Source organism: Takifugu rubripes, chromosome 21 (assembly GCF_901000725.2).
Source record: "Takifugu rubripes chromosome 21, fTakRub1.2, whole genome shotgun sequence".
NCBI lineage: Eukaryota > Metazoa > Chordata > Actinopteri > Tetraodontiformes > Tetraodontidae > Takifugu > Takifugu rubripes.
Window position 1 is genome coordinate 6,443,336 of NC_042305.1, and position 26,069 is coordinate 6,469,404.

Below are 26,069 nucleotides of genomic sequence, written 5' to 3' on the forward strand. Positions count from 1 at the left end.
TTTTTAACAGTGGCGCGTTCCTAATCTTTTTGAGGTGAAATCTGATCTGAAAACTGTTCTGTCAGTAAACAGAAACATTCAACTCTTCCAGAATATACGAGTCTTTATTGAAGCAAATGAATGGAAAGAATGTCTATGAAAATAAATAAATGGTTTCTGTCTCACAAGCACAGGAAGCCGCCAAAGTCTTCATTCAGCTGCCAACAAAACCATTAACACACCACGTCCAACCAGTTTGGCACAAGATCAACAGTGAGAAAGAAAGAAATGGAAGCATTCAGCAGCACATTTTTCTTTCTGAAACATCTGTGTGCAACCTCAGCGTTGTCATGGCGACAAAGTCCTCATAGTAGATCACACCTGAAAAAAAAACACCTTTATTCTGCTGATGTCACAGCTCACTTTCCCAAAGAGCAGAGCAAATGTAGCTAGCATGGCTAAACTCGGTAGGGGTGGAGATGATAGTGATGCAGGGTTAACAGCTGCTCTGTGTGTGTGTATGTGTTCTTTAGGATCCTCCCACTAAAACTCACTTCACCTTTGAAGTTTTTACTAGGCTCTAAATTTGTGAAGGATTTAGTGAGCAGCTCAGTGCTGCCACCGAGCGTTCAGACAGAAAAATGCAGCAGAGGTCCCTCAGACCAGAAACATCTGCTGGTACTCAATGATTCCTGACGGATCTGATGTGTGTGGCGCCGAGGCGACAACACACGTCCAGGAGGCTGCAGACAGATCTTCTGACCAAAACGTGAGAGAAGTCACAAATGTGTGGTGAATAGACTTTAAAGCACACAACAGCAGTTCTTCGTATGACAACACCAACATCTGCTTTAATGTTCAGATAGTTTTGAGTTTCAGCTGATGTCAGAAGCATCTCAAGTCCTGGTTGTCTGCAGCTCCACCCACATATTTAGACGCTGATAAAGTAGAACTTATGTAGCATTTACCCTGTGTGTGTGTGTGTGTGTGTGTGTGTGCGTGTGTGTGTGTGTGTGTTTGGGGGAGGCATTGATCAGGGAGGAGTAGGGTCATGGTTCATAGATGGGATTGTGCTTAAGTTCACTGCTGATCTTTAAAAGCGTCAAGTCCAAAGGCGGTATCACAGAAGCGTCGCAGCTCCATCAGATGAGTGTTCTTGTTTCCTGTGGCTGGAGCGGCTGCAGGATCTCTGCCAGCATACCTGTAGCAGACAGGTCAGAGATCAGGGGAGCTGGCAGGAAGGCTTATGCTCACCGAGGTAACCAGGAGAACAGTACCAGACAGGTTTGGCTCTCTGGATCGTGGTCCTGATGCGAGGCTTGACGTAGTCATAGTAACCTTGGTTCTTGTGCTCTTCCTGACACCACACCAGGTCTGCTTTGGGGAAGCGGTCCACCTCCGCCTTCACCTGGTCAAATGGGAACGGAGATAACTGGAAGAGGAGGGAGAGAGAGAAGGAGGGGGGAGAAAGGGAGGGAGGACAGTGAGGATGGCATTAAAACATTTTCTTGTGCAGATTTCTTTCTCTTGACACCTTCTCTTCTTCTCTCCCCTCTTTAACCACCTCCTCCTACCCTCCCCTCTGGATCCATCTACAGGTATCAGCGAACCCATAGCTGTGCACTGACCTGCCAACTTCTGACCTGCCCAGTTTTAGCGTTGATTCAATGTAATTAATGAATTTCCCTGATCTATGCCTATTCTCTCATCTACCTGTCCCCCTCCCCCATCTCCTCCTCCTTCACCCATCTGTCCATCAGGAGGGTCCACCCATATGAGCCTAGTCCTGGTCAAGGGTTCTTCACTGCTGCTTGATGGGGCTTCCTGGGTTTCTGTAAAGCACCTAGAGACAATCTTGACTCTGTGTGTGTGTGTGTATACCTGCTCAATGCGAGAGATGGCAACACTTGCATCCATCCCTCTAGTCTTCCTCTCTTTTATCAGTTCATAGAAAACCTTGCCAGTACAGAAGATGAGCCGCTTCACCTCCTCTGGATGTTGTGCAGCTGTACCATCCTCTGGAATCAGCCTCTGGAAGTGAGTTCCTGCAGAGAGCAAGACACTTTACTTCTTCCTTAAACACACCTAGGACAAATGGTGTGAGGGGGCATCAGGACCAAGTACCAGGCAGCATGTCGTCAAAGCTGGAGCGAGCTTCAGGGTGACGCAGTAGCGACTTGGGTGTGAAGATGATTAACTACAGGCACAAAGAGGAGTTTATCAGGATGGCCACAAACAACACACAAGTGTGAGTGAGTGTGTGTGATGTGCCACTCACAGGCTTCCTGAAAGGGAGTAGAATCTGTCGTCGGAGAACATGAAAATAATTTGCAGGATTCGAACAATTGACAACGATCCAGTTACAGTCATACAACTGACGGACTGTAAAATCATCTGAGATCACCTGAGAGAAAGACAGACAGGAAGAGGGGGGGGGGGGGAGAGAGGGAGTTTGTAAAAAGTCACAGTTCTATTTCTACATGTTCCAATGAGCACTTCCAAATGGATAATGGGAGTGAAACAGTAATGATACGTGGAAGTAACTGTAGAAAAATTGCTGCCATGAAAGGATGTGTTCACTGACTTTGATAGTGCAAGTGTCAGTGAGCAGTTCTGGGCTCAGAACTGTCGTCAGTCACTTAGGTGACCTCCCTCAATATGCTGCTGCTGAAGGCCTCCTAAAGGACCTGCTCCCCGACCTGGATGTCAGCGTGACGTGGACCTGTGATGTCACAATATCTAACCGTGACATCATCATCATCCTCCTGCACCAGAACCACCAGCACCAGCACCAGCACGTGGTCCAACAATACGTCTGAGGTTCTGAGTCTGTTTCCTCTGGCTGGTACTTGGAGTCCTTTAATGTCCTTCAAGGACCGGACCGTCACTCAGAGCATTTACGTGCACAGTTTAATCCAGCCATACTCAGAAATCAACTGTGGTGTCTTGATGGGGACGTCTCGCTTTACTCCTCAACAACACTAGGTGACCATATGCACCTTTCCAGCAGGTCACTAGGGCCCCTTTCTGGCCCAGCTATTACATCCCATCAAAACCAACTGGAGTCATGAGTCACAGCAGCATCTCGCCCAACAGGACGATGGAGAAGGGTGAAGTGTCACGAATGATCAAATGCTAAAAATGCTGGAGCACATCGAGGTCCCATCACATAATCTGGGTGTGTCAGTCAGACACGCCCATGTCAGTCAGACTAATGCCTTTATGTTCATTTCAGTTGTCCAGTTAGAGTCAGATCGAGACACTAATTTTTTTCTATCAAGTGTAAATATGGTGAGTGTCTCAGCCCCAGATGGATGTCCTGGTGCTGGGTTGTGCCCCTCCCCCCCGGTGTGATGTCACACGGTGGTCGCCTCAAACTGGTTCACAGCTGAACAGGCTGAGATTCTGGATGTGTGAGGTCTCCTCACATTTCCAGCAGTCTTGGATTAATGCACTGGAGTGTGTGTGACTGTGTTACCGGCATAACATCAGGATCATCATTGCACATCTGGAGGAAGCGTTCTGGACGGGCTGAAGAGTGTTCTGGACCCTGTAGACAGTTTAGAAAACAAGTGTCTGAGTGTCTGACCACTCCTGCCGTCATGTGACTGCTAGTGCCACTCACCATGCCTTCCATGCCATGTGGCAGCAGCAGCACGATGCCATTTTGCCGGACCCACTTGGCCTGACCAGGACAGATGAACTGGTCGATGATGCACTGGGCTGTGTTGTGGAAGTCTCCAAACTGAGCCTCCCACAGAATGAGAGCGTTTGGACTTGCCATTGCAAACCCCAGCTCGAAACCTGTGGGTGAGAAGGTTTTCTTGTTATTCTGAGCATCGGAGCGCTGCTGAAGATCAGGATGAGGGTGAAACTGACCCAGGACGCCGTACTCTGAGAGGGAGCTGTTGCAGACAGTGTAGGGGGCCTGGTCAGGAGCCAGGTGGTTCATGGGAATACAGATCCTCTTGTCCACATTCTGGTCATGGAGAACATGATGTCGGTGGCTGAGAGGGGACAATGTCATCAAAGTGAAACTCTGGAATGTGAAGGTGCTGATGAAGACCAAACTTGGAAACAAACGCAGCCTCGGAGGCCCGATAGCTTACCTGAAGGTTCCTCGCTCCACGTCCTGGCCTGACAGTCTGATATGGGTTCCTTCCTTCAACAGTGAACCAAAGGCCATGTACTCCCCCAAAGCCCAGTCCACTACCCGATTCCGGACCATCTCTGCTCGAGCTTTCAGGATGCGACTCAAGCCTGAAACATCATTAGCACTGTGTAACCATCTGTCTGGTAAAATGTTTGAAATGATGAATTTATAAAGCTTTAAACTAAAAACACATTTCACTGATTATCTACAGTCAAGTCTTTGACATCTTACTTTAAAAATACCTGCCCTTTAAATTCAAGATGAAACTGTGAAGTCAAAAGTCTTTTTTAATCACTGACGGAAGTTCAAAACCAGAATTTCTACACCAATAAAATCTAAACGGGAATGAACGCAACAACCTCAACAGAGTACAACTCCCTGATCCACTCTGCTGAGGTCAGTGGGGGTTCAGACCTCCATGGATGGTGAAGTCCTCCACAGGGACAGAGGAGGCCACTTGTCCAATGTGGGTCAGGTTCTCTTCAGTTAGGCCGGTTGAAGGGCAGCTCATGGACTTTGGTTGACCCTCCAGTGTGAAGAAACCTGAAGAAGACAACAGGTTCCCTCTCAGGAAGCACTACGGCAAAACTGACAGGCTGACGACCTGGAGGGGAAGATTTATCACCAACACGTGTAGCTGTGTTCCTCACCAGGCCAGGGGGAGTCCAGCCAGTGCTTTATGTGGAGGATCTTCTCATCTTTGGAACGAGCATATGCTTCTTCACAGATCTTGTCATATTTGGCAATTTCCTCCTGAGTACAGACCCGAAACAGCATGCTTAGTCTTGAGTCTTTTTTCATGATTCTACGACTGTTTAAACACCTCAAGGATCCTCAAGATCAGTTAGACCTCAACAAATATGAAAAAAGAACATTTAGAGACTGAAATTCTAAAGTCACAAAGACAGAGTGAGAAGAAAGCCAACCACAGTCCTCACTCATTTGCTGAGCAGATTTCTGCTTAAATCCTTCCTGACAGTGACAAAAGGATGCAAAGCAGGCAGAGATACTTGCTCCAAACCTTCTGTCTTCTATTAGGAGCAGCAGCAGTCAAAGCCACTGCTGGCAAAGAGCATGCTGGGAAATGCTGTCTTCATACTCATACCTCATACTCCTGCCTGCTGACTGCACCCTCTGCGATCAACTTCTCTGCATACTTCTGTAGGACAGGCTTCTGCTTCTTGATCTGTTTATACATGAGCGGCTGTGTGAACATGGGTTCATCCATCTCGTTATGACCCATCCGACGATAACACACCTGTGGGCACACGTTAACCATCAGCTCAGAACCTCCACAACCAATGTGTCATACAGGAGCTCACTCACAAGGTCCACCACCACATCTTTGTGGAATGTGTTTCTCCACTCTGCTGCCACTTTGCACACATAGATGACAGCCTCGGGATCATCAGCATTCACGTGGAAAATGGGAGCATTGACAACTCGAGCAACATCTGTGGGATACGGAGACGAACGTGCGACGCGAGGGTCTGTGGTGAAGCCGATCTGAAAGACAGAGGTAGGAGGGGTCGCAGCTCCGCCCTGACTCTGACACCGCCAGCACATATGTCAGTTACCTGGTTATTGACCACCACGTGCACAGTACCGTGGGTGGTGTAGGAGGGCAGGTCAGACAGATGGAAGGTTTCGTAGACTATACCCTGTCCTGCAAAGGCGGCATCACCGTGAAGAAGGATGGACATCACCTGAACACACAACCACCGTTCCATGAACATCAAGCAGGTGTGTAGGAGGACAGTTTCTCTCCACTTCTCACCCGTTTGCCGTCATTGTCTCCACAATAGAACTGCTCGGCCTTGGTCTTCCCCTGCACCACAGGGTCTGCAGCCTCCAGGTGGGAGGGGTTGGCCACCAGAGACAGAGTGATATTGCGGTCGGTCACGCGGTTGATGCGCCGATGGTACATCCCCAGGTGGTACTTGACATCTCCAGAACCCTGAGAATAGAACAAGAACAATTTTACTTTTTGTGGTAAAAGGACTACACGCAGATGTTTTCAGACTCATGTTTGGTACTCTAAAATACTCTCTCATCAGTCTACACTCAAAATCCCAGAATAACAACAGACCTCACAGCTGAATTTTAGGCGTCAGAGTTTTCTACAGCCTGACTAAAGTCCACCTGATACGATGAGAGTAAAAACAGGCAGTTCTTGCTGTGCAGCTGAGATTATCTGGGATCTTTCCGAATGTTCCACTGTGTTTCTCGATCCATTTCGGTATCTGCTGCTGATGAGCCTCCATGTGTGCCATCACTCCTACAGCACGATTGATGTGCAAAAGCTCACCGGATTTAAACAATATAGTTGTTAAAAGTCACTATGCAACCGTCCATGGTTTAAGCTGCCTGGCCCCACTGTGAAGAAGTCCTGTCTCTGGAGACAACAGTGGGAGGTCGTAAAAGGTCAAAGAAACACTAAAGGGACAGGCGCTGCACCCATAACAAGCATGTTCCAACCAATCCAATCAATTAGTGTTCCTTGTGTATTTATCCACCAATCAATTTGTGTGCCTTGTGTATTTATCCACACATACTGGGATGGAGTTACCTCATCAGCAGCTTCCAGTTTAGAGTCAAACTGGCAGAAAATCTGTTCCAGCTCTTTTCTGATCACGTTGGCTAGAACGTTCAAACGACCCCTAAAAGACAACAAACAGTGTGAAAGGGAGGAAAAGGGAGCGCGGCGTTTCAGACATGAAGAAGTGTATTACCTGTGAGGCATTCCCATGATGACATAATCCACCCCCTTCTCAGAGGATTTATCAATTATGGTCTTCAATGCTGGAATCAGAGACTCACAACCCTCCAGACCAAAGCGTTTCTCTGCAGACCATTTCTTCTGGAGGAACTCCTCAAACCTGCACATAGCAGATGTTGACACACATCCTCACCTCCTGACGGAGGTGCGGTCTGATGGTGTTTACCTGGTGGAACGGATCATCCGGGCCAGCAGTGTCCGTTTCTCCTCCAGAGTGAATTGCATGATTCCAGGAGTCTCAAACTTCTGCCGGATCCACTGGCATTGCTCCAGATCGTTGATGAACATGAATTCAACACCGATGTGCTGACAGTACGACATCTGACACACAAACACACTCAGGTACACAGCCTGGAGAAAGACACCTCCCAACTTTACAGGAAGCGTGTGTGTGTGTGTGTGTGTGTGTGTGTGTGTGTGTGTGTGACGAGAATGAAACATTTGCACACAGATGTGATGATGCAATCCAAGAGTGAACATAAAACTGAAGTTTAGATTTGATCTAAATAAGCAACTGAAGGATGTTAACCCCAGGTAATAAAGAGCACGGATTATTACCCATTTGGTATCTGGATGATGTGACAAGACGCGAAGAGTAGAAATAGTTGCTCTTTGAAGAAATTTAACACATTTTAATTTCCAGTGGGAAAAACGTTCATCTGTTGTGCTCATTGTGTTATTAGTGGTGAGCCAATGGACAGTAGGAGAAAGGGAGAAAGGAAGTGACCAGAGTCAAACCCATTCTATAAGAATTTTGGTTCCTCATTCCATCACCTGACGGAAAAAGTGCTAAAGTATTGGTTGAACAGCGGGACTCACCTCCAGTCGACGGATGATCTCTTTCAGCGGAAGGACGCTCTCTGAACCTCCAATGAAGGTGGTCGTGGGCAGCCGGAAGACCTTGTCCAGATCAGATTCATCAAGACCATAGAAGCCTATAAATTCCATGATGCACCACAGCAGAAGTGGACAGCAGAACAGGGACGTGGGAAGAAGAGATATAAAGGGTGAGGAATGTGACAAAAGGTTGAAGAATGAAGTTGGTAAAGACAAACAGATGGGAACATGACAGGAACACACATGTATGAGTAAAAGAAGAGCCAGAAGACATGCAGGCAGACGTGCAGGGACAAGAGGACAGAGAGAGAACAGTAGAGGTCCCATCAACATCACCAGTACTCTCAGGAACCTGTGAAACAGACATCACCCTGAGGTATGTAGACTGTGTCAGCGACAGCAGCATGAACACACACCTCCCGTCAGGAGATGCAGCTGAATTAGCCTAGAACCACTGGCAACATCTGACTAAAGCAGCTCCGACTGAACCCACCGACACATGTTTAACAGGTCAGTGATGAGCATGAAACACGTTCCAATGGGAACACTGGGGACAAACACAGAGCCCCAGTTTGTCCGAGCTGGAACTTCTTTTAATAGCTTCCAAGAGGATTTAAACACATCTCACATGTTCACTCAAATAGCCAACAAAGCAAATAATTTCTTTATTAAATTCTAAACCCAGAAACAATAATTTTACCTTCTAATTCCATAAAGCTTACATATACATAAGATAAAGATAATGATATACTAATAATATATTAAGATAAAAGACAGACTTTTGCATTTAAAATCCTGTCTGTCCATTTGGACCACAGAATTCCAACGTACTTCCTGGAATGTTGGTCTTTTCTGCAAGAGAAACCAATAGGTCTAAACTCAACTTATTCTGATTAGAAACCAATTTTGAAAATCTTTTTCTCTTAATTCTGCTGTCAGAAATCTGCTCCTCCAGAGGGGTTCTGAGGGTGTTAAATGATGCAATTGGCTTTTCTTTTTTTTTTTTTTGCTTTATTTTCTACTCTAGATGTCAAAAATATTGATTATCAGCTATAAAGTGTTAGCGGATGATATGTTTGGTTGCCTTCAGCTCCAGGACAAAACATGTTGACACTTTACTATGTGCTAGCATCATGGCAGCACGCTAAAATCAGCTAACAGCAGCCAGAGGAGACATTCAGGAACGTTTCTGTGAACGCTCAGAATGTTTCCATGTTCTACCTGCTTCTACATTTCATGTTGGTTCCATGTCTGACAATAATCATCCTTCCAGAGAAGAATGGTGGACAACAGACAAACCAGACTGTTTTTAGCTTCTTTACTGATGCATTCATCAGAACTGAACTTTAATCGTCCTTCATGACCCTTCGACCTTCTCATCCAGAAAGGAACTTCTGCTTCACACAAACAGTATGGAGGGTTTTGACTTTGTTGTTTAAGTATCAAACTGAGTAGAATTCAACAGAATTCCCGCTGACAGTGAACCAAATGAAATCAGATCTTCACCAGAACATCAGGATGTTATTCCTCACTCATCCTTAGTCTACTGTACCCACAACCACACACACAAACACACACATGGCTGCTTTCTCATACCTCCCACTGTGAGGAGTCCCAGCCTCTCCTTGCAAACAGCCACATCTGGGAGGGGGGGTCACGTACAGGGAGGAGCAAAGGAAGAGACACCCGGACACCGTTAATAACCAATGATGGGTGCAAAGCTGATGCCCACAGCCATTTCACAGCCCCACTACAGGTCTGCAATTACAGTGGAGCAACACCAGCAGCCCCAACATCTCCACCACCTCAGAAGAATCCAGAAATCCACAATATTTTTCACCTGTCAACTGGTGGAGAGGGAGCAGCACACAGCCCACAACTGAGCAGCCAGGACACACCTGAGCAGCCAGGACACACCTGAGCAGCACACAGCCCACACCTGAGCAGCCAGGACACACCTGAGCAGCCAGGACACACTTGAGCAGCACACAGCCCACACCTGAGCAGCCAGGACACACCTGAGCAGCCAGGACACACTTGAGCAGCACACAGCCCACACCTGAGCAACCAGGACATATCTGAGCAGCCAGGACACACCATTTACTCAGACAGGTCAGTATGAGGGACAAAAAGACAAACTTATACAAACTTAGTATGAGGGAGCCTGTTTTTTTCTTTTTTCAAAGTAGAGACATCGGCCACAATCGGCTGATGCTCTGTGTTTCGCCAAATAACAATAGAAGAGCGTGTCTTCACCTCACTCTTGATGTACAGGAGTTCCTGTTGGGGTGTGACGGCAGCCAAATGTGTCCCCAGGACGGCTATGTGTTTGCTGCTACATTATAAAGTATGATGGAAACTGAATGCTTCCACTTGTTATGTATTCTTAAGTTCAATAAAATTATAAAGTAAAAATCTTGCCAGTCTGAGTGTCTCTATGGCAACCAGCCGCCAAACATACAGTAGGATATTAAAGCCGAGTGTCTCAATTGAAGAGCAGCAGTGCAAAACCAACCAACAAGCTAACAGTGAAGCTACTCAAGCTAACAACACATTTTCTGAAGAAATCTTCAAAACAAGGCCCTTTTTTGTTGAAGATGGTGGAACTGGGATCTGACCCAGCAATGGTGTGAGGACTGAAACAGCTGAGCCTCGTCTATATTCTATCCCTATCAATCCAATTAGGAAGACCTCAGCTGTCCCAGGGAGAATATTTAGCTTCCACATTTGTTGAAGGCTAAAACCAGTTTTAAAAACATTAATGAGGAGAGTTGCCAGAAAAATAAAAAATGAACTAAAGTCTGTGATCAACAACTGTTGCTACTTTGGGTTTTATTTTCTATGAAGAAATTAAAAAATAACCTTTCTTCTCATGTTTTCATTCTGCTAACTTTCTTCTTTGCTCCAGTTTTGAAGGTACATTCAGATCCAGAAAACCCACCATCCATGACGTTCTCCTCCAGAAGAGAAACTTTTATTGGAGTGAGAACTTTGAAAATCCGTTTCCAGTCTACAAAAGTGTTCCCACAAATGGTTCCAGACAGATCCCAGTTACATCTGAGTGTGATGGCCAGAGAGACCAATAGGAGCCTGTAGCTGCTCACCCAGCTTGTCTGAGGAGGTTATAATGTCAGTCGGAACACACGAGTCCAGATCAGCATCCATGATGCCCAGAGGGTCCAACTGGGCCACCTGGTGCCCTCGGATCTACAAGAAGTGAGAACAGAACCGACCCAGGAAGAGGAGGAGGAGGAGGAGGAGGAGGAGGAAGCAGATGAGAGAAGAAAAAAGCAGGAAAGAAGATGCAGCAAACAGCCAAGACCAAGAGTGGGAATAAAGCAGGACACAGAAGCACACAAGAGTGAGGTGGAGGGAGGGAGAGAGAGGGGGGAGGGGGGAGGGGGGGTGGAGAAATGATGTTAACACACACTCAAACTGGTTCCTACTGCTGCTTCCTCACCAACATCCTGGAAGCCAGTATTAACTGGAGCATCATCAAAATTCACACAGCTGATTCCCAGAGGATCCAAACGAGCATTATGATGCCCCATCACCTGTTCACAAACGCACACAAGCATGGACACGCACACACGCGCGCGCACACACACACACACACGCACACGCACACACGCACACACACACACACTGAGTCAGTGACAAATAAGTGTTTTCCCTCCAGGGATTCACACTAGGAAGTGGTTCCCTCCCTGCGGACGTTTAACCCCAAAGTCCAGATTATTTGTGTGTGTGAGTGTGACTGTACCGCAATTACTCACAGCATGTTTCCTCAGCACAGGAAGCAGTGTTCTCGGTACAAGCACAGTCACATACGTAACATAGGAGCCGAAGTCATTACATATGAAACGCAATCTCGCGTGGTCAATAAATGTGAACGTTTGTTAGGGCGGTCTGTCCTGAAAAATGAACCTGAAGTAAAACATAGTCATTCAAATGTTTCCATGTTTTCAGGCTGCTGCAGCCACGTGAGCACTACTGTGTTATTGACGGTGTATGGCCGTGTGTACGTCATGCATCAGTGAGATAAAGGAGTTGGAGGTCAAAAGTTAAATGAATCGAGGATTCATTATGTCATCCTCCACTTTGAAAAAGATTACATTCTTTGGATTGTCCTGTGGACAATGTACAGATTTGTTTGAATGAATTGGTTGGACCCTAATTCTGTCTGCATGACAACAAGGGTGACTGTGGTGTTTAATATCGGTCTCAAGTGGCTGGACTCTCCTGATGTTTCTGTGAGATCACTTCCTGTCAAAGCGGCCAGTCAAAGAACTTCTCTTTCATGATTGATGTTGTCTCTACTTCTACTAGTTATAGAAGTAGTTATATTAGTTAGTAGCTATAGTACTAGTTCACACACTGACTTGTATGTACTGCATGAATAAAGTTGCAGTTGAGGAAATCAAAAATTTATTTTCTTTGTTTACCTGTAACTGAATTATAGGAAAGTTTTTTGTTTGCATCTCCATAGCAACAGTCTATTTTAGAACCTTGTCCATGTGTCTATTGGACATAGATCAAAGCTAAATGTTACCATGGAAACTTTCTATCAACATACTTGGAGTGTGAGTGTGTGTACCTGATAGGCCCTGATGAGAGACTGCACAGCCAGGTGGTCCTCCACCAGTTTCTCCACGTTGGGTTGAGCTCCCACCAGTGAGGAGAGCTGAGGAGCTGCAGATAGACCCAGAGGAGACTGGTAGGCGGCGCCGGGAGGAGCGCCGGCATTGGCGTTCCGGAAAAACACATCCCAGGACTGAAGGGGCAGGATGAGGTCGGTGTTGAAGAGGATGAGATGAAGAGACAGGAAAAAGGTTTATTCTTTGTCCAGTCTGTACTGGTCAGGTATTTATCCCATTAATTCTTGCCCTGTTAAGGCTTTAAATAAGCAATCTGTTTCCAGGTTACCATCAGGGAAAATGTGGACCTACTAGTGTCACACACTGACAAAGGTGGGGTGAGAAACAGAAAGACCTGTTTTCTATTAATCACCATTATCTGACTGGGATAATTGCTTTATTCTTCAGAAAACACTTTCATCATGCAGGAGCTTGAGATGTACCTTTTCAAACTGAACTCTTTATTTTTCTACAGCTCTGAAACAGTCAGCCAGGCTGCCACAACAAAACCAAACACCAACCTTGGCCTCAAAATTCAAACTCTACCATTGATTTCCACAGACAGAAGTACATGGTCAGCAGGAGCTCAGTCCAAACGCTGCCTTTGCTTGTGAGGTGTATACGCTCTGTAGATAGTAGCCAGTATACACAGGCTGTGACGTCAACACGTACACTGCCTCAGCGGGCGAGACACATCAGAACAAAAACGAGATATTGGGCTGAAACCCTTCTTACAGTTGGATCCAATGTGCAGTAAGGATGAGGATGTGGACTCGGCCGCAGTGCTGAAAGAGAGGCCAACTTGGGACGCCACGCCTGCGAAGGGAGTTGGAGGGACGTATTTGCATCTAGGAGCATTTTCTGCCACCGCTACTTCGTGCTGCATTTCTACTGGCTGCTTAGCTGCTGTCACACTGTGAGATGGTCACCATCAATTTCTGACTTCTGATTATATTTGCTCCCAAGACCTGGACGACCTGTCTGACGCTGAAGTAAGACCACAGTTTTAGAGACACGAATAAAGATTTCTCTACTTTTCTGCCGCAGTGGTCATCTCTAAGAAAGACCAAAATGGGTAAGAACCATGACAGAATTCTTCAGGTCTGAAGACTGAAACGTCTGAATGGGTCATGCAGCTGAGCTGAGCTCCAAGCTCTCTGCTTCTATTGGCCAGTAACAGGAAGCTATTAGTTCACCACAATCCTCCAACACCTTTCAGATACACTTGTGATGTCACCACACCAATATTTGACACAAAAATGAAACTTGACAACAGACAGTGAACATGTATGAACACCAATGTATTCAGCTTGACAAAACCAAGTTAAGGTCTGTGTTCATTCGCTGTAACAAGAAAATGGCGGCAAAAGACACACAGATGCCAAATATGGTGAATTCATGAATTCAGCAAATCAAAGCAGGAAGAGGTCAAATCTTCACAATGAAACACCTGAAAATACCATACATTAATGTCATGAATGGATAGAGCCTCTTTAGTGTTTTACACTTATCAACCAAAACATGAGCCTTGCTGTCTTCAGAGGAGTGTCCCTCATCTTTTAGGGCTGGATGGAGGCTGAATCCTGTCCTGGAGAATTGTCTCTCCTCTATTTGACCATTTTAAAGTGTGTTGTTGAAAGCTCAAGTCTTCTTCCCTCCTGTCTAATTCATACCCCACCACTGAGACAGGCAACCACACCGGCGTACATGGTAGCTGCTGTTGGCTGCTGTTTATCAGTCAGGCGGGGGGGGGGGTTAGGTGACCTGCAAACATTTTCTTCCTTTTCATTAATTTATCAGATGTATTTATGGGTTAAAGGTTTTAAATGGGTTAAAGGGCTGATTTAATTTTCCCCCAAATCGGCCGATATATTACGGGTCCAATATTTATGGTGCAGGAGATTGACCAACAACAGTTTGAAGCAGCATAGGTTCAGTAAAGAGCCACCTTGAGACTCAGGAATCAGAACAGTTCCTGTGGTTGATCTTTACCACCCTACACACCACCTCCTTTACATACTGATGTACATCTCATGTAACATGTGACGCTCTGGTGTTCAGCCTTACCTGAACGCTGACTCATGCCATGCCCTTTATAGCTGTGTCAACCTTTATATTGTGAGGATCTGTTCACCTGTTTCTGACAAGTTAAACATTCTGCTTACTGAAGACTGTTCTAAAGAACCATGGTTCTAGTTGTCTGCTTCTCAGTGACCTCAGGAAACAAGAGCCACAACTTCAAGGTCACATATCTTGATTTCAGAAAAAGACTACTTCTGTGGTTGATGGTTTGAGATAAACTGAGTCTGTTCACTCACCCGACGGATGATGGGAACGGTTTCTGTTATTCTATTCTGGCTGGTCATTTACGATAGGAACTTTAGTAGTCAAACTCCACGGCTGAAAGATCTATTTCAGGGTGTCGTCACATTGCACAGTCAAGTCATGTGACCACTGCTATTATTAACCTGTCGGTCCTTTAGTTCAAATATAAGCGGCCACTGTCGCTCGTATGGAGAGAAGGAAACTGAGTTTTAAACTAAAGACGGATGTGAAATACTGTAACACTGGTCATGGTGATGTGGGAGCTGTCTTCTCTGCAGTTTAAATATCCATGATTATACAACCGAGTTTTCAAGTCACATGACCTGCAGGTGAATGATCTGAATCTGAATTAGCTGCCCATCACTTTGATGATTGTCAACTGTAAGGACTCGGTCATTCTGAGCATCTCATCTGAGCATTTTTTTTCTGATATCCTTCCCCCTTTGTGTGCACTCAGTTAAACATATGCTAAAGGTGGGGCTGGACCAGAAGATTATGGGTGGATATGGACTGCAGGTTTAGGGTCTTTGTCCACACTGCACCTCTGTTAACCTCCAGCAGAAACCCACTGTTCACCGAGCCAGCACAACTTCTTACCTTGTGGACACTCTTTGGGTTCTCCAGCCAGGCATAGTACATCTCCTCCACGTAATTGGAGCTTGTCCCATTCAAGAATGGCTCTGAGGCCACGGGTGTGGTGTAAGACCTGAGAGGCTGAAATGTCCTTGTGCCACCTGTGAAGGTGACTGGCCGCTGTTGGCCAACAGTCTGAGCTGCCTGAGCAGCAGTGAGGGGACGCAGTCGCGCCGCGCAAGTCCTTAAACGATGCATCAGCAGTCCTTCAACTATCACGGGCTGTGGTGATTGAGCACAGCAGGCTTGATGTCCTCCGAGCAATGAGGGAGTGAAAGCTCAGTCCAATGTGGTGACGTGAAAATGAAGGGGAGGTCCTCAGGTTTATCTGTGCAACAGAGAGGGACAGCAGTCACAAACTCATAAGTTCAATCAAAGACTCACTTTGTTTTATTTTGGAGAAAGAAACAGGAACAAGAATCCCAACAGCTACAAATATTCTAAAGCTGATGACCAATACAAGAAAGGAAGGAACAAAGTGAACTGACAGAATGAGACAATCCTAAAGCGTCAAACATTTATGTGGATTCACGACATATGATGAATCCTCAGTGTAGAAACGGACGATTATCAGTGTCAAACTTACAAGAAATTAAATAGGTCTGAAAACACAAGCCGACAAGTAAAACATCCACCCAAAACAACAGCAACCAGCAAAAAACTGTGGCGATAGCTCGATGGTCAGACATGAAGCATCGCTCAGACAGCACAGACCTCGGTGGCTTTGATTTTTGAAGATTAAAAGTAACAGACTCTCCTGAATCAAGAACCATTCCTTGACCCATGTTATTAAAATCTGTCCAGAAAATTCTAAGTTACTGTGCTGACACGCACACGCCAGCTGACACCTGACCTGCTTGGCAAAGGTAAAAAGCCATCCGCCACAGCTGACATTGACAATCTACAACGTATGTCTTTACTGTTGGCACATCTGCTGAAATTTTGATATGATGGGAGAAAATTTATTCACCGTATGCTTGGGACTTCTCACAATGAATAAATAAGCAATAATAAATACGTTCAACAATACACACTTCAAAGGATTTTAAAACTCCTGTTACCCTTACAGACACAGGTGCATATTCTAATGCTAGCATCCCTTATTGGAAAGCACAACTCATGCAGCCATTCGTTGCTTCAAAGTGTGGTAAAAAGGTGGAGTTTTCACATCTCTGATGAATCTGGCATACTTGTCAATTTGAAGAACACTTAATAACGACTAGACTGACGTGAAGGAGTTTTGCGCTTCCATAAATCTTCCGAAATCTAAGAAACTGGGATTCGGAGCCCTTCTTGCTGTCTTCTGACCTTGTTAGGTCCACTCCCTGCCTGCCTCTGCCAGTATGGACACGCCCTTCGCTGGTCTACCGGATGTTCTGATTGGTTGAGCAGGAAATATCCCGCCCAACACAGGGACTCAAACGGACCACTATTTGCTAAAGCACCTGTCAATCATTTTGTCCTTAAACGAGTCAACAGTTCTTGAAATGTACTCGCTAGCTTTCCATAACAAGTTAACAATGATTCACTACACGATCTTTTCCACCCTTGAACATCCCTGACAACAAACTTCCAGGAACTACATTCACAACTAAATAGAGGCAGGCTAAACTGTCTAGATTGAGAGCTAGCGTTTTATAATAAGCCGCTTAGCTTCTACTTTCGGTGATATAGGTGCCACTACCCCGTTTAGCTAATGGCTAAAGTTGGCTCCGATGGACGTTAGCGTGTTAACATAGCCATATTGATCGTATTTTCCCCCAAATATTCAATCATTAGTACTATCAAAAACATTTCTTCTTGACATTATGATTAACAATATAACTCTGACGAAAACACGGGTATAACTATATAAATAGCTGCGTACCTAGCTAGCTAGCAACCAGCTAACTGTTTAAATATTTTTAAATGCCGACCAACGCATTTTATTCCCAATGATACTTGGACCTGGTTCTGTGCAAGCAGCAAATCCCACCCGTCACAAGTGTCAAAATGCAGTTGTCTGGTCTACCTGACCTGGATTAGACTGTTTCCACAGCTCCCTTCCTGCCGGTATCCCGAATGCCCTTCGTGTCTCACGCTGACAGTTCCGGGCGCTGCGGTCTCGGAGCGCGCCGGGCTTGCGTGCAAAGGCTGTGACGCCTTTGTGAGGTCATCACGTACGCGCGCATGTGTTGGGGCGAATGCGAGAAAAAAGGTTTACATTAAAGAAAAAATCGTGGTGTTATTGTAGGAATTAGTTAATTCTATTAACAACAAGATTTGAGAGCCTGCAGCCTCTGGCGGGGCCACTTCCAGTTTGAATACATGTGTGCGGGGGCTCAAAATGGCGTCAGCGGTACCGGTAAGTTAGACCGCAAGACCCAATGCTTCCCAATCTGAACAGTGAAATGGAAGTCATTGAATTGGCATTAGTGAATTCTAATAATACTGTATACAATTTTATTTACAACTATTTTGTCATAATGCTGACTTCCAATGTTGTTTTTGCTCTTTGTGGATCTTTCTAATGTTAAAATTTACTTACCCAAACCCGGCTAAAACTGTATTTAACTTTAAGTCAAGCCAATCAATTAGCATGCACCGATGCGTGATGCAGTATCTCGTTAGGCCACATGTTGTTACAGTTTTATTAAGAAACATCGACTTAAACCATTATGCCATTATGATTAGGATGGTGTGATTATTATTTTTACTCTTATCTATTTTTAACAAAGTGTGACAAGCTGTACTGTCTTGAGATTTACATACAAAATATGAGATTAAAATGCAAATCTGGGATAAACGTTTAGATAGATACCTGTGTAAACAATGGCAGCATCACAAGAAACCAAAATCACAGCGGAACAAAGCCAGCATCTTTTACCCGACGAGTCGGAAATGGTGTGACAACAAGCGGAAGTATATAGCCTAAAAAAGATTTAGCTAGCGCTAAGTGAACAGCAGCAGGATTGTAAGGGATACAATTTGATTGCTGTTATTCATTAAGTGTTGATTGAATAATGTCGTCAGTCGAACATTTGAGAGGTTTCGTGACTGAGCGACTGACTGCCGCCGCAGAAGAAATATTTGGCGTTTTTCACAGAACAATCGTGGCGTACGAGGCGGAGGTCGATCGTCAGCGCAGGCTGCTGAATGCTTTTTATAATCCGGAGATAAAGTTGCACAGGCTAGGTGTGTAAATATCTTATAGCCAGAAGGCTACAGACTGATAGATTTCTGTGTTTAGTATTCGCTAAGGTTCACCTGAATATCAAAGTCTGCTCTGGTTCCCCTGAGAGGCGTTGGTACCATAAATATGTTCTTAAGATCTGACCTGCTCCTGTTGTCACCTTCTGGTTACTGTGTTGATGATTTCTACTCCATCCTTTAGTTCTTACCTCAGTAATTAAATCAAAAACAAGACGTTTTTTCTTACCCTTCCTTGTCTCCCTAGCTGGAGTCTTGCACAGTCATCACTGGGCAAAATGCAGGAATATGCGCATACACACACTGTTAACTCACATATTCACACCTGGGCCAGTTTAAAATCTCTGATTCACCTTGATGTGGAAGGGAAATATAGCATTGACCAGAAAAAAACCAACAGTACACAGAGAAAGATTAGAACTTTCCTTCTAAAAGGCAGCATGAAGGACTGTCCTCCAGCCTAAACTGTCCTGGAAATGTCCAATCAAGAACCGAATTGTGATTTAGATGTAGGATTGATAACTGCAGTTTTAGGGGACTTCTGTGCTAAGCACACTATACATCCACCAGTAAACATCTACATTTCTCTCTTTATGGTGCGGATCCGGGACTTTCACAGTACAACTAACACAGATTTCCATTTGGTCTGTTCCCCTCTAGAGCTACCAGAGGAACAGGTCTGCATGGAGCTTCTGGCTGGTCAGCAGCTTCATGAGCAGGAGAGAAAGTCCACCCTGGCCCCAGAGCACCCTGAAGTTCTCCAGATTAAAGAGGAGGAGCATTATGAGGTGAAACTAGAGGACGATAGCTTCACAGAGACTCCTGCTGATGAGGAAAGTAATCCAGAAGAACTAGAAGATCTAGAGATTAAAGGGGAAGAAGAAGAACTTCATGCCAGTCAAACGTGTGAGCAGCTGGTGGTGAAGCTGGAGGATGACACCTTCATCTACACTCCTGCATATGAGGAGAGTGACCACAGTGACTCCGAACCATCTGAAAGACCACAAAGCAGGAGCAAGGATGCTTTTCCCTGCAATGTGTCAGAGGTCTACCATCACGTTCACGCAGGTGACAAGTCCTTCAGGTGTGACACATGTGGAAAGGCTTTTAAATATCAGTCCAAACTGAACACACACCTGAGGAGCCATACCGATGAGAGGCCTTACTCCTGTGGCACCTGTGGGAAACGTTTCCGACAGATGTCTGTGCTGAATGCCCACCTGAGGATCCACACAGGTGAGAAACCATTCACCTGCCCGATTTGTGCAGAGACTTTTAGATTCCATAGCGGCCTGACCGTCCACCTGAGGAGCCACACAGGTGAGAAACCATATTCATGCAACGTATGTGGGAAAGGCTTCAGCCAGACCTCAGACCTGAAGAACCACACCCGGACACACCTGAACGAGAGGCAGTTTTCCTGCGACACCTGTGGAAAAGCATTCACCCATCCCAAGGTGCTGAACTCCCATTTGAGAATCCACACAGGTGAGAAACCATACACCTGCACAACCTGTGGAGAGAAGTTCAGGTTCAGCAATGCCTTAAAAGTTCATATTAGAAGGAACCACACAGGTGAGCGGCCATACCTGTGCAAGACCTGTGGCAAAACATTCATCGATATGTCTAAACTCAAAGTCCATATTAGAACCCACACAGGTGAGAAGCCGTACCTGTGTAAGGTCTGCGGGAAAGCATTCATCGAAATGTCGCGTCTGAATGTGCACATGAGAACTCACACAGGTGAAAAGCCGTATCAGTGTAAGTTCTGTGGCAAAGGCTTCATCGAGACGTCCAAGATGAACGTACACATGAGGATTCACACCGGCGAGCGGCCGTTTAGCTGCAAGACCTGCGGGAAGGACTTCCGCTTCAGCGGAGACCTGACGGTGCACATCAGGAGAGCGCACACCGGGGAGAAACCCTACCTGTGCAACACCTGCGGGAAAAGGTACTTTGATGCCTCGCACCTGGCGAGACACGTGAGGACTCACACGGCCAAGTAACCCTATGTGGATCCCCAATAAATGATCTACAGCACACAAGAAACCCCCTGGACATTCTCTGTTAGTTCCTCGTCCAGTTTTATTGTTACACACCATTGAAACAAATGTCTATTGGGGGACAGTTACAAAGCCTTAAAGCAATTCCAACCCTTCGAGGCTTGTTGCACAGCACTTTGAACAAGCCCTGCCTCCCCAAAGTCCCACTGCCTGAACTCTGACACCTCCCCCCCAAACACATGCAGAGGGGAGGTGGAAGAGCAGTGGAGTGAAACGGGTCGATTGAGTCCGACGGAGAGGCGCCGCTAAGTGAAAGGAGCGATGTTGACTTGCTTGTGTGGCCCCCTCCTGCTGGAAGTGACGATGAGACTAGAAGCTTCAGAGCCAATAACAGATCGATCAGACTGAATATTGATGACCACCCTCCTCATTTACAGTTTAGTGAGCTGTACATTCATAAGGAGAATTGGAAGATAACGAAGATGGAACAGTGCCAGAAAGTTTAGAATTGCTTTAACAACATCTGCTAATGGAAGCTAACAAATGCTGCACATATCTTTTCTTCCTGAGTGAATCACATGAATGAAACAAAGTTTGGAATTTGGAATGTGTTTTAATTACTGAAGAGATTTGAGCTCCTTAAGAACTGAATTATAGCCTTTTCTGTTTCTAACTTCATGTTTGTGCATGTTTTAGAATGATTTTCTCAGATATGAAGTGTTTTTCTCATGTAGCTGAATCTTCATTATTGTGACAGTAATAACCAGATAGTGCTTAAACTCGTCTTGTGAACATTTGATGTCTATTTTATTTATTCTGGATATTTTAGTCATCCAGACGTGGCTGTTACTATTAGATCAGATTCTTTAAACACTCATTTGTGTGTTTTATATTTAGAAATGTTAACAAGTCAAAACTGCTATAATTTCTATCCATGCTTCCTCCCCTCCTGATCCTGGTTTCTTCCTGTTACTTTCTGTTGCTGTTGAGGGCAGTAAGACTGGCGGTAACAGTTATTCAAATGAGTCAGAATTGTATATGAAACAATATTTAATGAAGTAAAATCCACCTGTATGACATTGCAACACTTAGTCATCCGCAGGAAGAAAAAAACCCCAATAAAACCATTAAGAAAATGTCTATGTTGCAATGATTACCGTAACATTTCTGTTTAGGTTGACAAACAATCCCTCTGACCTGTTGGTGTCCTCAGGTGGGTGGAGTCTGTGGTCATGTGACCGTTTTCAGATTTTCTTCTGTTGGTCAGACATTTTACTTAATTTTTGATTTTGAAACATTTTGTACCGTTTTGTTTACTACACACTAATTTTCATCAGCTGACAAAATAAATGTTGATAAAAAAACTCAAATGACTGAGTTCTTGCATGTAGGTTACTTTTTTGATTTTGGAGATGATGGTGTAGTCACCCACAGCTGCAGGAACCAACCTCAACCGACTGTTTTACCTGCCCAGGTAAAGCACTTTAGCAGCTAAAGGGACGTATTTCATTGCAATTCTCACAGCCAATTGTTTTTAATCCTGAGTGAAAATATTTGTGTTGTACAATCAGGAGTTTGTGACATCCTATGGACCCCCACATGTATGTGCCCCCCCCCACACACACACACACAGTTGTTGCATATTGTTATTACAATTCTGGAGAGTGTTTTGCACCAGCGAACCATGTGGTAGAAAGCAAACACACCCAGCAGTAGCGTTAGCAACAGACCAGGTGTGCTGTATTCCTATGACAGTGCAGTTTAGACAGGAAGTGCAATCAGGCAACAACAGTGCATCAAGTCAGAGACAGGAAACAGGAAGTTCAGGGTGCTTACAGATGACAACATCCAAACCAGCCAATCAGAATGAAGAAAATCACTAAAATGCCTGTTGAGTGTTTTCTGCTGTGTAGTGTTATTGAGGGTCTGGAGCTGTTTATATGAATGCCGCAGTCTGATTGGATGGTGAATCTGAAGCTAATTAAGCTAGTGGTTTGAAATAACATTGCATCAGTAAAGCAAAAATATTAGCAAAGCAGCAGCAGCACCGTGTTAGCTCGATAGCATTCTGAAGAGCAGGCTGGCATAAAACTGGAAAGCTGAGATAAATATGACATGTGATTGGCTGGTTTGATGGCAGGGAAAGAGAGAGAGAAGAATATCTGGTATATTCTTGTTTGTTCTGGCTAATTCCCAGTTTGGCATGACTGGGTTTATTTCCAACTGTCAACCATTTTATCGGCAGCTATGTGGTTGTGGCATCCAGGTGTCCTGGGCTGTGACTGGTTAAACAGGGGGAGCAGGGGCGGGTCTCTGAGGCACCAGAGGATGTGACGCAGGGGGTGGTTTCGGTTTTCTAATATGAACACAGAAAAGCAGAGTTATGCTAACAGCTATCAAACATTCTGCCGTCTATTGAAGTTTAGACAAACTACAAGTCATCCTGTTGGTGTCAGATCCGACATTGCTGCTGTTTCATGTTTCTTACAGAGGAGGAGGAGGAGGTCTGGGGGCAAAGGCTGGAGCTGTCCTGCTGGTCTCCACCACCTGGTCAATAAACACAGATCAGATCAGCTCACGTCCCCTCCCTGTGTGTGTGTGTGTGTGTGTGTGTGTGTGCGCGCGCATGCGTGTGCATGACTGTCTGACTGAGGGTACACCAGTACGGCACACTGTAATACTGATGTACACACTGTAATTACTGTAGTAATACTGGTGTAGAGTATTGTACTGGTCTCTAGTGGGAGGGTGTGCTTTACCTGTGGGGGGAGCAGCAGCTGAGCGTGGTGCTTCACACAAACACAAAACAAAATCTGTTAGAACACAACTACACACACCAGTGAACACACACTCCGTAGGCTGTTGCTGATTCAGCTCCAACACTACCACCCTCTCTCCCAGAGGAGGTGATGCGTCACATGACATCACACATTTTCTTACAAATATGCTAACGGTGTGATTCTGACTCACCCCGTCTCTGACATTATCACTGTTGCCCAGGGAGACAGGAGGTGGTACTCGGGGAGGCGGTCCTCTGCTGCGATTGACTGGAGTTGCTTTGTCCACTCTGCAGACAGGAAGTGACATCAGCAACTGAGCTATCAAAATGCTAATGTCCTAACAGCCTGATGCTAATTTGAATGCATTTTCAAACTAAAAGCAGCAACTCTTGATTTAAATGATTGATCCCGGACTGATTATTGGACACATGTCACACTCACTGGTACGCCTCTGACCGCTTCCTGCGCTGCAGCCCAAGGCACCGCAGGAACTCATTCTTGCGCAGGTAAACAAATGCAGTCAGAATGAGCAAAGGCAAGATGAGAAAGAAGAAGACCAGTAGTCCATCCCTGAGAGATGTGTCTTTATCTGAGGACAGCAGACAGAGATCAGGATACACAATAGGGACAATCTGAGCCCTACAGGCAACTGCAGGCAGTAGCTAAGCTACAAAGCTACAGGCAGAAGCAGTGACGTCCCATGCAGGCAGAGGGGACCACCATTTTATTTAATCTGAAACAGCCCCAAACGCCACAGCAAGTCCGAAGCTTTGCATGGCTGCGGTCATGTGACCTCGAGGAGAAGGTGAGGGAGGTACCGTTCCACGTGGGTCCACTGTCCACGCTGCCACCGTATCCCTGTAGCTCACAGAAAGGCGGCGCCCAGCCATCGTCACAGTGACAGTTCTTGTTGCTGTTACACACCTTAAAAACACACACGTGAGTGAGTAATGGAGGACAGATGGGTGAACAGACAGGTGGGAGGCTGCGCTGCCTCACCCCATGGCCATGACATTTCTTCTCCACATCACAGTCGTAGTTCAGGATGTCTGCACTGCGACACTCAAAGTTCACGCAGACCTAAATACCACAAAAGGAGAGGTAAACTCGCCTCCCCTCTCTGTTTCTCCCTGCACCCCTTCCTTCCCCCCCACACATCCCCCTGTCCCCCCTTCTATGTCCTCACCTTGTCCTCGCCACACTTTGTTCCTTCGTTAACCATTCCCGGGTCAGGGACGTCTGATCCCAGCCTGAAGTCGACGCCGTAACATTTAGCTCCGCCTATGGAGGTGCTGATGATTGACGGCTGGATGCCAAACACGATTGATGTCTGAATGTTGGAGCACTGCAGTTTTCCACACAGAGCATTTCTATGGAGACAAAATGCCATTAAAGATTTTACTACCGCTACGTGTGTACAGTATATGTGTGCATGTGTGTGGGTACCTGCTCTCACACTTCTTGTACCCATAGTTATGGTAACCGCAGTTGCCAAAGCGATCTCCTTTATTGTTGACATCTTTGAAACAGATTTCAGGAGATGCTTTTGCCTCTGAGGAGGAAGAGAGATGATAAAGAACAACAATCAAGGATGAGACTTCCTGAAGATGTCCTCAACATCAGCCAGAACATCACAACACCGATTCATTCAGGAACATTTGTGAGTTTATTAGTGAGAGACAGTACGAACTGGAGCCAAAGATGTCCTGACACTGGCCGTCATGGTGACGACACTTCCCGTTGTAACAGTAGGCCTGCTGGCTCCTGCAGGGCTGACCGTTCTGAAAACACCACAGAAGAAGAGTGAACACATGACCCTGTCGAGAACAGTGCCACATGGTTCAGCTCTCACCTGGACGAAGACATCGCTCTGACAGAGTGATGAAGAGCCGTTACAGAACTCGGGTAGATCACACTCGTCTGTGCTGGAGCGACACACTGTTCCCCCTGCAAGATACTACGCATGTACACACACACACACACACACACATTACAATCATTGCTAAGAGTCTGAAGAGAATTCCAAGCTCATCACCTCACCTGACATCCGGAGCAGCACTCTCCATAAGCACATTGAGCTCCAGGCTTCAGTTTACAGGTCTGATACTCACAACAAGGGTCCTTCTCACACTCCTACACACGCGCACACACACACAAATACAAAGACACAGAATTTAGGCACATGGGGAATGTCCTGCAGTGACACCTCCCCACCACAGGGGACAACGGCCTCTGAACTCAAGAGCTGCTGAAATATTGGAAGTTCAGCTGATTTGAGACATTGAGACACACTAGCAATGTTTTATTTTTGATCTCTCCCTCTTTTCTTCCTCTTTATGAAAAAGGAATCATTTTCTCATTTTCAAGGAAATAAAACATTGTTTTTTTTATTTGAATAGTTTTATAGAAAAGAGCTGGAGGATTCGTGACATCTTCACCACATTCTCTAGTGTAGCTAGATGTAGCTACATTCTCTAGTCCTCAAAATAAATGTCAGTTTTCTCTGTAACCATGGTAACAGACCTTCTGTGAACCGCAGTCACACTCCTCCCCAACATCCACCAATCTGTTGCCACAGTAGGGGGAGCTGTAGGCTTCATCAGGATGAGGGACATTGAGGAGACACGTTCCTCCTGTCAACAAGATCATTTTCTCAAAGTCGTCTGCGCTACAGCTGCTGAAGTTCCGCGATTCTCTGCAGGAACAGGAAATGACAACAGACAAGTGAGCCCAACTGAAATCTTTAGATCATTC

General features: G+C 45.6%; 3 protein-coding genes across 5 annotated transcripts in view; 1 reads left to right on the forward strand and 2 right to left on the reverse strand.

Annotated features, from left to right (window-relative positions):
- Positions 1-93: 93 nt before the first annotated feature.
- ogdha (oxoglutarate dehydrogenase a) lies at positions 94-17,502 on the reverse strand. 2 transcript variants are annotated; one of them, XM_003974526.3, is made up of 23 exons: positions 17,360-17,502; positions 15,308-15,671; positions 12,346-12,522; positions 10,853-10,955; positions 7,731-7,846; positions 7,078-7,232; positions 6,865-7,011; positions 6,702-6,792; positions 5,910-6,089; positions 5,710-5,838; positions 5,459-5,638; positions 5,238-5,390; positions 4,783-4,885; positions 4,547-4,675; positions 4,089-4,239; positions 3,859-3,986; positions 3,605-3,783; positions 3,458-3,529; positions 2,258-2,383; positions 2,104-2,176; positions 1,861-2,024; positions 1,257-1,411; positions 94-1,180 (listed from the first exon to the last, which is right to left on the reverse strand). In XM_003974526.3, exons 2-23 carry the CDS (start codon positions 15,539-15,541, stop codon positions 1,060-1,062), a joined length of 3,066 nt encoding a protein of 1,021 aa, XP_003974575.1. In that variant the 5' UTR covers positions 15,542-15,671; positions 17,360-17,502; the 3' UTR covers positions 94-1,059. The 2 variants fall into 2 exon arrangements, with proteins under 2 accessions (XP_003974575.1, XP_029685379.1); XM_029829519.1 differs by lacking the exon at positions 10,853-10,955 and adding an exon at positions 11,209-11,302.
- Positions 17,503-17,574: 72 nt separating this feature from the next.
- LOC101066966 (zinc finger protein 664-like) lies at positions 17,575-20,574 on the forward strand. 2 transcript variants are annotated; one of them, XM_011615306.2, is made up of 2 exons: positions 17,575-17,687; positions 19,193-20,574. In XM_011615306.2, the coding sequence occupies exons 1-2, from the start codon at positions 17,651-17,653 to the stop codon at positions 20,536-20,538; spliced, it is 1,383 nt and encodes a 460-aa protein (XP_011613608.1). In that variant the 5' UTR covers positions 17,575-17,650; the 3' UTR covers positions 20,539-20,574. The 2 variants fall into 2 exon arrangements, with proteins under 2 accessions (XP_011613608.1, XP_011613607.1); XM_011615305.2 differs by lacking the exon at positions 17,575-17,687 and adding an exon at positions 18,211-18,517.
- Positions 20,575-21,572: 998 nt separating this feature from the next.
- The window catches only part of adam9a (ADAM metallopeptidase domain 9a), an 8,494-nt gene continuing 3,997 nt past the window's right edge, over positions 21,573-26,069 (reverse strand). The window contains exons 12-24 of the mRNA XM_011615307.2: positions 25,839-26,010; positions 25,356-25,448; positions 25,168-25,272; positions 25,006-25,096; positions 24,762-24,867; positions 24,502-24,685; positions 24,315-24,395; positions 24,134-24,239; positions 23,757-23,904; positions 23,506-23,602; positions 23,295-23,324; positions 23,024-23,082; positions 21,573-22,891 (exon numbers count right to left, since the gene is read on the reverse strand). Coding sequence (XP_011613609.1) covers positions 22,822-22,891; positions 23,024-23,082; positions 23,295-23,324; positions 23,506-23,602; positions 23,757-23,904; positions 24,134-24,239; positions 24,315-24,395; positions 24,502-24,685; positions 24,762-24,867; positions 25,006-25,096; positions 25,168-25,272; positions 25,356-25,448; positions 25,839-26,010 — 1,342 coding nt within the window. The 3' untranslated portion in view covers positions 21,573-22,821. The remainder of the gene's footprint in view (positions 22,892-23,023; positions 23,083-23,294; positions 23,325-23,505; positions 23,603-23,756; positions 23,905-24,133; positions 24,240-24,314; positions 24,396-24,501; positions 24,686-24,761; positions 24,868-25,005; positions 25,097-25,167; positions 25,273-25,355; positions 25,449-25,838; positions 26,011-26,069) is intronic.